This window comes from Fukomys damarensis, unplaced genomic scaffold (genome assembly GCF_012274545.1).
Source record: "Fukomys damarensis isolate Sample0158 unplaced genomic scaffold, DMR_v1.0_HiC HiC_scaffold_14, whole genome shotgun sequence".
NCBI lineage: Eukaryota > Metazoa > Chordata > Mammalia > Rodentia > Bathyergidae > Fukomys > Fukomys damarensis.
The window spans coordinates 72870825-72882048 of NW_022900926.1; the positions used below are offsets into that span (position 1 = coordinate 72870825).

Sequence of the window (11224 nt, forward strand, 5' to 3'; positions counted from 1 at the left end):
GGCCGGGAGCTCGCGCGCACGCCGCCGGTGATCGCAGGCAGCTGAGCCACTACTTTTAAAAGACATTTTTTTGTGTTTGGATTGTAGGAGTATTGTAATACTGTCCAGCTAGATTCTGGGATAGATTACCGGAAAAGGGAACTCCCTGCTGCAGGAAAACTCTACTACCTGTAAGTGTGTTTTTTAAATTTAATTTTAAAGTTTAATATCTAATAAGGAAAAATAAGTACTTTAATAATTAGAGCATAAAAAACTAGTTCTGAAGCCCTTGGTTTTTTTACACAAAATGTTACTATGTTAACTTCTTTAAATTGTGTTTTTGCCATCCATATTTGCATCATTTATAATGTGTGATTGGGTGAAACCCTAATTAGTTTTTTTGGGAGGAGTGATGACAGATGGTTCGGAAGTAATGAGTATCCTCTTTAAAAGAGTCTCTGATATTAAGAGAATATCTTTAATGTGCTAAAGTAATTAATTATTTGTGGACATCTTCTGACAACTGTGCCATCTCCACTCTTCCCAAATTGTTGTTTTATTTTGTCAGGCAATCTGTTTTTATTTATCATGGTTGATTGACTTCCACACATAACTGATATAAAATATATACTATACACAAATACAACTGGGTATATTTTAAAGTCTTTTAAAATAAGATTTTTCTGAGTAGGAACAATTTATGGTAATAGATGTATTCAGCACGTGCAGTTAATGCTGAAAAACAAATACAATTTGTTTTAAAATGTCATTTGTGAGCATCTGAAAAGGAAAAAATGCTTTACAAATGCAAACTGTTGTTTAGTATATGCCAACAGTGTTTGGCACATAGTGGGTTCTCAGTAAATAGATCTGTCTAAGGGCTAATTGTAATTTAACTAAAAGGCATGTTTCGGGTAATTTAAATTTTGATGACAACGTGCATATGAGAGGTTGAGAAAAGTTCTTGTCTCTGCCACCTTGTAAGCAGAAGTACTTACTGTTTTTGACGTAGAAATTAGCTAGAAAAATCACATAATTAAAATTACATACTTTACTATGCGCCAAAGGGACTATTTCAGTTTACTATTCAGATTTAGATGATTAATATAGGAGGTTCTTCATCGACCCTTAAGTACTTTGTCTTTAAAGTACTTTATAATTTAAAAAAAATCTTACAGTGCTATTTTTCGCTTTAACTTGGATTTTTTCTTTTTTTCTACTTTCTTTTATCTTAGTGTTTTCTGGTTATATAACTTTTATAATATTCATGACATTTTCCTGATTTTTTGCTACCTATTTCTTCCTGCCTGTGATATTTATAATTTATATTATTCCTTTTATTCTTTTTTTTTCCAAAGGAGGAAATACTTATTCCTTGTTTTCCCACAAAGTATATTTCTAAGTGGCAGAATTAAAATATTTTCTTAATGGGAAGTTTCTTAAATAACAATAATGGGTCTAAATCATGAAATATGTTTCATGATGCCAAAGAGGTCTTGGTGGGACTTACCGAGGTAAAAAAAAAAAAGCTGTGTTTGCTGGGAGAATAGCCACTTTCTCTTTCTGAATTACTCATGTTGCCCCTTGTACTTTCTGATAAAGATAAAATGATTCTAACATAGTAAAATTCATTTTTATTCACAAGACATGAGCTGAAGGAAAATAGACTCCCAGAGTCCAGGAAACTAGAATTTCTAACAGATACTGTGAAACTCAGGAAAAGTTTTCTTTAAAAAAATCTCCCCCTTTAGCTAGCTAGGTAGCTAGATGGATTCATTTACTTCTGAAGAAAGATGTATCTGTTTATAAATTTAGCATCAACAGGGCTTGATCATATTCAAAACCATAGAGAATTTTGGGCTCACCTCAGTCAGAAGATAAAGCAGGTGTATTCTTGAAGGGATTTTGGAATTAAAGTCATCTCGTAAGTGTGAAGATAGTAATAGATACCAAGATGGGATGCTCGGGATGTACATTTTAATGTTTTACATGAACAATCAAGTAGAATGTCTTTCATGGCAGAGTAAAAGAAAATTTCCTTAGGTCATATTAATATTTCTTATTTAATTAAGTTCTTTTTATCTTGCTCTTACGAGGGAAACTATTAGTTTCCTCCCCTGTAACAGACTTTAATATGCTGTGTTATATATTGCCTTGTGATAACATGTGTTTCCCTTTACTACCCTCTGGCCAAACATCTGGACTTAGTTCCTGAATATGCGGTCCAGACAACCCCCTTGTCAATTTCACTGGAGCCTAACTGCCTGAAAAGAAAAACAAAATTCCAGCTTCCCTCCAGGGGAATGCCAAGCACTATCTCTGAATTTCATACAAAGTAGAGTCCGAGATATGATTCTTAACTAAATATAAATATTTATTAACTCAATGTTTTACTAGTCTAACTTTGAAAAGCCAATTAAAAATGTCCAAAAGTAAAATCCATAACATCAAGAATTCCCAGAGATTTAAAAAACTGCTCCTAAAGTTGACATAGAACAATTCTTATTGTTTATAATATTGTCTGGTTTCCACAAGTACTACTTCATACAAGACATTGTGTGTTCATTTGTAATCTGTTTCAGTTGGAATTAAATTAAACTAATTAAATTAAATTACAAATTCCTGGAGTAGCTTTCTAAGTAAATTTCAGCTGTTTTGGGCCCAGCCCAACAAGCTTTTTATCTCATATACAACAAACTTAGAAAACTCAAATTTAGCAAGTTAAAAACCGCAAAGAACTTGAGTGTGAATACCTAAAGTTTTGCATGGAATCAACCCATGGGTGTCCAGTTTTTCACTGTCTGATGACTCCCCAGAATAGCACAGTAAGTTTCTTCCTGGTTGCTTGTGAATAAGGCTCAATGAGATCCTCCTATGAGGAGAATGGTTGGCCAAAATCCGAACAGGTCAACCAAGTATTGGATGCCATGTTTGTATCTAGGTGGGGACTTGATCCAGTAATTTATTTTGAACCACCTAACCACCTGAGGTTTGTCAAGGTGACCCCATCTCATGCCTTCCAGAGAATGTGTGATGATGATGATGATGGTGATGATGATGATGGTGAAGAGCTGCGAACTGAATCCATGGCCTTTGCAATTAGCTATATCCCCAGCTCTTTTTATTTTTTTATTTTGAGATCGATTCTCATTAAGTCACTAAGCCCAGTCTGGACTGGGCTTGAATTTGTGATCCTCCTGACTTAGTCTTGAAGTGTGCTAGGAATACAGCATGTGCCACCACATCCAGCTCCTCCCAAAAAATTTAACCACTGTAGATTCTCTTTAGAATCTCTGCTTGTGGGCTCGTGACACTAGAGGTCATCATTTTATTTTTGCAATGAGCATATCTTTTCAAACAGGAGACATCACTGTTGGGGGCTCGTGGGGATGCTGCCCCAGACTGTTTTGCTGCCATTTCTGTGAAGGGTTCCTGGAAAGAGTTCAGGTAACCTCTGCAGTCATGTGAGTGGGTAGACTGGGTGACATTGTGTCATCTCTCAAGGTTGCACACAACAAGCATAATTTTGAGAAGTGGTCAGGGCCTTTTATATTCAGGAGCTGAATAATATTCCTTTTTCTATTAAGTCTGTGGAAGGACCTGGGGTGGAGATGTTTCATATTCAAATGCTGTGTCTCCATCATACTCACACAGAAAGCCTCCATGTGGGGATTATGGATCACCTTGCAAATAATGAAAAATACAGTTTACAATGTTTTAGATATAATTCAAATACTTTTTTTTTTTTGTACTGGGGATTGAACCTAGGGGATTGGGTGCCAGGCAAGCACTCTACCACTAAGCTACATCCCCAGCTCTCCAAATATAGACATATTTTTCTTGATTAATATATACATACATTCATCCATCTTTTTTTTGTTTGTTTGTTTTGGAGACAGGGTCTCGTTCTATGGTTCATGCTGGCCTTGAACTCACTATGTATTCCAGACTGGCCTCAAACTCATGGTGATCGTCTTGCCTCAGCCTCCTGAGTGCTAGGATTACAGGTGTGTGCCACCACTCCCAGAGGTATATTCATCTATCTTTTGAGGAGAGGTTCAACTTTAAAAAGAAGCTTTTTCTTAAATACTTTTATCAGAAGAAAATTCTAGTCACAAAAAAATCAGTTTTCCATTTGGGAAATACAGGAACCAACCTATGAGCTCAAACCTGACCAAGGGGTAACAAGGACAAAAAGTAGAGACACAGAATCAGGTTAAAATGTGGAGGACTAGGGCACTTTTGTCTTCTTTTGACAGAGAGCCCTGAGTGACTAGTGTGCTTAGGCTTTATTCACTTAGATGCAGGTACAAGCAAGTAGAGTTACACAGAATTCATCTGTCTCCCACCTCCGTGGTACTTGTCCACCTAAACAGTGGATCTCAGCTGTTTTTACTTTCCCTGTAGTGTGTCAACACACTTGCATGCTGCTTTTCTTGTTAGTGTTCCCCAAGGGTGTCAACGAGGCCTCAGCCTTCCTATCTGGTCTCCCACGGGGAAACATCTATTCCAAATAGAAAATAATTTTGGAGAATATATCTTTGAACACAATTAAAAAAAAATACAACAGCTGACAAAAAAAACTTGGTGCTTTGAGATTATAGCTCTGTTTTAAAAGAAAGATCTGTGCAAACCAAGACTGAAGCTCATTCTGGCTATAACTGAAGCTCATATTTCCTCACAATTGACGATGTCATATTTTGGTCTGTGATATTCCTTACAAACACTCCTTCGTCTCCAACTTGAGAGAACTAGATCAATGAAAATTTAAGTATTTCTTAGCTTGATTGCCACATCTTCCCACCCCTAAAACTTTGGCAGAATTTCTCCCTGGAGCATCACCACTTCCTCAACCAACTAGGGTGTCTAGGGCATCTTAGAACCCTCTTCCTTCTCTGTGACTGTAATTTGTTGCAGTTCCTTGTATCAGACTGTGCAGAGACCCAATTGAAACAATTTCTCTCTTATTAAAGCAAAGTTTTCATGGTCTTAGGCCAAATATAGGCCAGTTATCTCCTTCCTTGGATTTTCTCATCTATCATAGGTACTCAACTATTTGCCTTGCAGGGGTGGAATGTGTGGAGAAAATTAGTTTGGGCCTCATATAAAATACATGTATATAGTTAATGTCTAAAAATAACAAAACTGCCTTTATTTTTTGTATTTTTATCATAACATTTAAAAAGGAAGGCAACGTAAACATAAAACTAGAGGAATATTTAACCTTATTTTTGTGAAACTAATGTATTGAGGTCTGGTTTGATGGTTGAAATGCTGCTGTCACTGTTGCATTTTCTCTCCATGTTGAGGTTACAAATGCATGTAACCTCTAATACATAAGGGTTTTGGTTAGACTCTTCGTGGTGCACACAGAGTTAGTGCTGCACAGTACCTTCCCCTATGTAGTGTTCCCTGTCATCTGCTCCGTCGAATTTTAGGCTGGCCTGTACTACGTAGAGACCTCAAGGCCTCAAGTGACCTAAAGTATACCGTGAGACCCTGTCTTGAAAAACAACAAAACAAAGTTTATGATCTTGTGGGGTGGTGTGACCAGTGGACCACAGGTCGGACACCCCTGTTTTGGAGCCTACTACTACGTTCCCTCCCCCTCAGCTCCCACCCTTGTGAGATGGGTTCTTACTGTGTGCCCTGAGTGATCTCCAACTCATGGGCCCAGTAAGCCTCTCACCTCAGCTTTCCACGTAGCTGACACCACAAACATGCACTGCTGCACCCAGCTTGCACTTCATACATTTAATATGTCGTATTATCTTCTGCAATTTATTCTTTGACCCATGGGTTATGTAGAAGTGTGTTTAGTTTCCAAACATTTGGTAATTTTTCTATATATCTTTCTGTTACTGATTCTCAAATTTTATTCACTATGGAGAACCAGTGCTATATGATTTGAACACTTTTAACTTTATTGAGACTTGTTTTATGGCCCAGAATATGATGTATCTTGGGACAAGTTTCTTGTATAATTAAAAATGTATTCTGTGGGCCAGGGATTTAGCTCAGTGGTACTGCTGCCTGCCTCACAAGCACAAGGACCCGAGTTTAATCCCTGGTACCAAAATAAATAAATAAATAAAATGTATTCTGAAGCCAGACTTGGTGACGCATGTCTGTAATCCTAGCAGTCAGGAGGCTGAGGCAGGAGGATCACTGTGAGTTCGAGACTAGCCTGGGCTACATAGTGAGTTCCAGGTCAGTCTCAACTACATAGTGACCATGTCTGATAGCAGTCAGGAGGCTGAGGCAGGAGGATCACTGTGAGTTCGAGACTAGCCTGGGCTACATAGTGAGTTCCAGGTCAGTCTCAACTACATAGTGAGACCATGTCTGAAATCCCCAGCCCATAAATGAAGGTTAAGATTGGCCTAGAATGCACCAATCAATGAAACAGTTATTTTTGGAAACCAGCTTACCTGTATAAGTATGAAGTATACCCCAAACTCATGGAGTATTCTGAGAGGGATGACCCCTACCTGGCAGTTCACTCTGCTGTTAAGATAGCTTTTCTTCTGCTGCCTCTGCATTTGCCACACTTAAAATCAACTTTCACTTTGCACCATATCAGTCTTGACTCTCCCCCATTTTCTGATAAGAGCTCCACTTCTTGATTTCTTTTTGTTTTTTAAGTTTACTGTGTTCGAACTTTTCTTTTTCTTTTTTTCTCTTAAATTCTTTTATTGGTACATTTTAGGTATACAATACATTTACATTCATCATTGGAAACTTTTACCTTTACATGATCTATCTCGGTTCTTATCTTTTCCCCATTCCCCTGCCCTCCCTTCAACTCCTCCACCCCTCCTTATTTGCAAATGCTTTGTTTCCATTTATTTCTTATCTCATATTCCATTTCTTGATTCTTCACAGTAGTAGAGGACAAGGACCCGAAGTGAGGTGGAGGGTCATTATGGGGGATCCCTAGCAGGCCCTCTGACTCCCCCACCAGATGTAACAAATATAAGCCTTATCTCTGGCCTCTTTTATATTTTGCTTTGTATAATTGGTTTTAAGCAATTTGATTAGGATGTGTCTAGTGTAGTTTTCTTCTTGTTTTGAAATTTGTAGCAGTTCTTCACTCTGTGGGGTTCATAGTTTTCATCTACTTACTTGTCTCTGATTTCATTACTTTTTTTTTCTTCCTATTGCCTCTTTTCTGCTGTTTTTGGTACTCCATTTGTACTTCTGTTAAGGTGTTTCATGTTGTTCCACAGCTCATTGATACTTTGCATCCTTTTTCAACACTTTTTCTTCCTGTGTTTCATTTTGGATAGTTTGCTTTGCCATGTGTAACGTACTGTTGATCTCATCCAAAGTATTGTTCATCTTAGACATGGGTTTTTTTCCTTTGTAGTAGCTCAACTTGGGTCTCTTTAAATATCTTCTTGGTTTGTTCCTGTATATATGCTTTCCTCTACCTTATTGAACATGTAGAATATATTTATAACTACTGTCTTTGTCTACTTTTTTTTTTGTGGTACTGGGGATTGAATTCAAGAAGCACTGAGCTACATCCCTAGACCTTTTTTTTAGTTTTTATTTTGAGTCAAGGTGTTACTAAGTTGTCCAGGCTGGCTTTGAAACTTGAAATCGTCCTGCCTCTACTTCCAAGTAGTTGGAATTACAGATTTGGGCCACCATGCCTGGGTTTTGTCTACTAATTCTATCATCTGTGTCATTTCTGGTTTTTTTTGTTTTTTTTTTTTTTTTTTTTTTTTTTGCTGCTTGATTTTTATCCTCTTTATGAGTTGTATTTTTGGGCTTCTTTCCATGCTTATTATTTTATTAGATATCAATATTTTGAATTTGATATTGCCAGGTGCTAGAGCTTTGTGTGTGTGTGTGTGTACCTTATGGGTTTTAGGGCTTTGTCTGAGATACATTCAGATTACTTGGAAATAATTTTATCCTTTTTTTTTTTTTTTTTGAGACAGGGTCTCTGTGTAGTTCATGCTGGCCTTGAACTCACTGTATGGCACAGGCTGGCTTTAAACTCACAGTGATCCTCCTGTCTCAGCTTCCCGAATACTGGGATTATAGGCAAGCACCACCACACCCAGCCAATAATTTATACCTTTGAGGTGAGACTTTATAAAATGGAACTAGAGTGCTCCTATTCCAGGGACAATTATTCCTGAAGCAGTACCCTCTTGAGAATTTCTGCTTGATAACCTATGTGTTAGTAGGACTTTCTACTCTGACTTGAGTGACATGAACTATTCTGGCCATTTGTGAGCTGCAGAGGTAATGTTTTATTATTCTAGTTGGATGCCTCCCCTAGTTTGAAGTAGTTTCTTCCATGCATCCACAGATCAGTACTCAGCTAATGACTTGATAGAGGCTGCTATAGTTTAGAGTTGAAGTGTCTCCTAAAGGTCCATAAGGTCTTTACTGTATGTTTGGTCTCCAATGTGGTGCTATTGGGAGGTGGTGAAAACTTGAAGGGGCCTAGTAGGAGGTCTTCAGGTCACTGGGAGTTTGTCCTTGAGAAGACTGTAGAACCCAGCACTTCCCCTCCTTTTTACTCTCAGGCTGTGAGTTAAGCAGCTTTGCTCTGCTATTCGGTACTGCCATGATGTGCTGCTTCACCACAGGCCCAAAAGTAATAGGACCATGTCACAGGCTGGAATCTCCAAAACTGAGCCTAGTAAAACTTGCTTAACTCAGGTATTTGGTACAGTAGCAGAAAACGGACTAAGAGGCCCCTGTAGATCCTGGAATCTGTCTCTCTGGGTAGCTGTCTTTCCTGCACTGTACTTTGCAAATTCTGAATTCTATTTTCTCAGCTCCCAGAGAACACCTGGCTCTGTTTGTGTTTCCCCTCCTGAAGCCTGGACACTCACTAGGCCATAAATTGGGGATTACTCATTTAATTCTTATCCTGTGGAACATTGTCCTGTCTTACTACTATCCTATATATGAAAATCAAATGTTTTTCCTGCCTGTTTTAAAAGAATTGATTCTTAGTATAACAAAATACTTGATGAAGGGAAGATTTTCTTTATAAAAGGTTTCTAGGTAGCAATAAAAAATGAAAGGATTATAGTAAGACAAAAATATTACCATTTTGCAAAACCTTCATAAATTTAATAATTCTAGTTAATGATCATAAACTCAAAACCTTCACATTAAAATCAGGAACAAGGCAAGGATGTCCATTACCACCATTCCTGTTTAATATAGTTTTGGAAACATTAGCCACAACAATTAGACAAGAGAAAGAAATAAAAGCAATAAAGATAGGAAAGGAAGAAGTGAAACTGTCACTATTTGCTGATGATATGATACTCTACATATAAGACCCAAAAAACTCTGCCAAAAGACTTCTAGACTTAATTGACAGATTCAGTAGAATAGCTGGATACAAGGTAAATACTCAAAAATCAATAGCCTTCTCCTACACAAATAACAGACTCACTGAGAGAGAAATTAGGGAAACAATCCATTTCATAGTAGCACACAAAAAAATGAAATATCTAGGAATCAATATAACAAAGGAAACAGAAGACCTCTGCATTGAAAACTATAACACTCTGAAAAAAGAGATTGAAGAAGATATAAGAAAATGTAAAGATATCCCTTGTTCTTGGGTAGGAGGAATCAATATAGTTAAAATGGCCATACTTCCAAAACTAAACTTGCTGGAAGAGAAGTTAGGTAGAACTCTTGACGATATCAGCATAGGAAAAGACTTTATGAACAAATGCTCAGTAGCACGGGAACTAGCACAAAGAATCAACAATTGGGATCTCATCTTTTAAAAAGTTTCTGCACTGCCGGAGAAATCACAGTCAGCGCTAAGAGACAACTCATAATGTGGGATAAAAGTTTTACCAGCTGTTCTTCAGACAAAGGTCTACTATCTAGAATATATAAAGAACTAAAAAAAAAATCAGACCTCCCCAAATATAAAGACTCAATTCAAAAATGGGCATCTGAAATGAACAGACATTTCTCAGACAAAGAAGTAAAAGCAGCAAATAACCATATGAAAAATGTTCAACATCATTGGTCATTTGAGAGATGAAGATGAAAACAGCACTGGGATTCCATCTCACCCCAGTAAGAATGAATGGCTGCCATCAAGAAATCAACCAATAACAAATGCTGGCAGGATTGTGGGGAGATAGGAACCCTTCTCCATTATTGGTGGGAGTGCAGACTGGTGCAACCACTATGGAAATTAATATGGAGATATCTCAAAGAACTGGGATTAGAGGTCCCATTTGACCCAGCTATTCCTCTGCTGAGTGTCTTCCCAAAAGAATTAAAAGAATCATACCACAGCATATAAAGTAAAGAGCATACCATATGGTCACCATATTTATAATAGCTAAAATTTGGAAATGGCCCAATTGCCCATCAACTGGAGACTGGATAAAAAAGATTTTTTTAAATAAAGTAGAGTACTACTCAGCCATAAAGAACGAGAAACTAGAGAGATTTATAGCCAAGTGGATGCACATTGAGGCCATACTCAAGTGAAATTAATGTCACATATGTGTAAATAGTTTCTCTGGTGTGAAAAACTGAAAGTGTAAATAAGGATCAAAATGTATAATTGATATTGTGTAATAGGAAGAAAAGGTCTAAAAGAGTAGAGGAAGGGTCTGGTTCTATCGCCTTCCTTGCAAGCACAAGCAAGGTCCTGAGTTCAATCCCAGGCACAAAAAAAAAAAGAAAAGAAAAAGAAAAATATGTGAAAAGGAAAAACGTGGAAACAATGTCTTAAATAGGGGAGGGTGGAAGGGCTAAAGGGAGGGCTAGGAAATGGGGAGAAATGAGAACCAAGGCAAGTCATATAAAGGTACAAGATACCAATGATGAATGTAATTGTATTTATTCCTAAAATGTACCAATAAACTTAATAAAGGTTAAAAAAATTGCTACAGAAATGGAACTAAAATTTCATCAATTTACAGGAATGTGGACAATGGATGATGTTAAATGAGTACATTTATCAAAATATAGACGTAGATTTGTAATGGCCCAAATACATTGCTTTTTCAACAAGTAAGAGAAAAAGGGAGTGACATGAAGAGCAAACCTATAATTTAAAAAGATTTAAGGAACATACTAGCCAGTTGTACTGTGTAGGCTTTTGGGGATCCTGAATGAAAATAACTAAGAACAAAAGCCAAACCAAATAAAAAATGATCAATCAAAGATTCAGACACTATTTCATGACATTGAGGAATTATCATTAACTTTGATTTATATATATATATAT

At 37.1% G+C, this 11224-nt stretch overlaps 1 protein-coding gene across 6 annotated transcripts in view; it reads left to right on the plus strand.

Moving 5' to 3' along the window:
* The window catches only part of Afg1l (AFG1 like ATPase), a 228255-nt gene that overhangs the window by 162472 nt on the left and 54559 nt on the right, over positions 1-11224 (plus strand). For all 6 annotated transcript variants that reach the window (XR_004517163.1, XM_010635303.3, XM_033763435.1 and 3 more), the window contains one exon: positions 88-170. Coding sequence is in view for 5 of the 6 variants with exons in the window: in XM_010635303.3 (XP_010633605.1) it covers positions 88-170 (83 nt within the window). In the remaining variant the exon portion in view is untranslated. The remainder of the gene's footprint in view (positions 1-87; positions 171-11224) is intronic.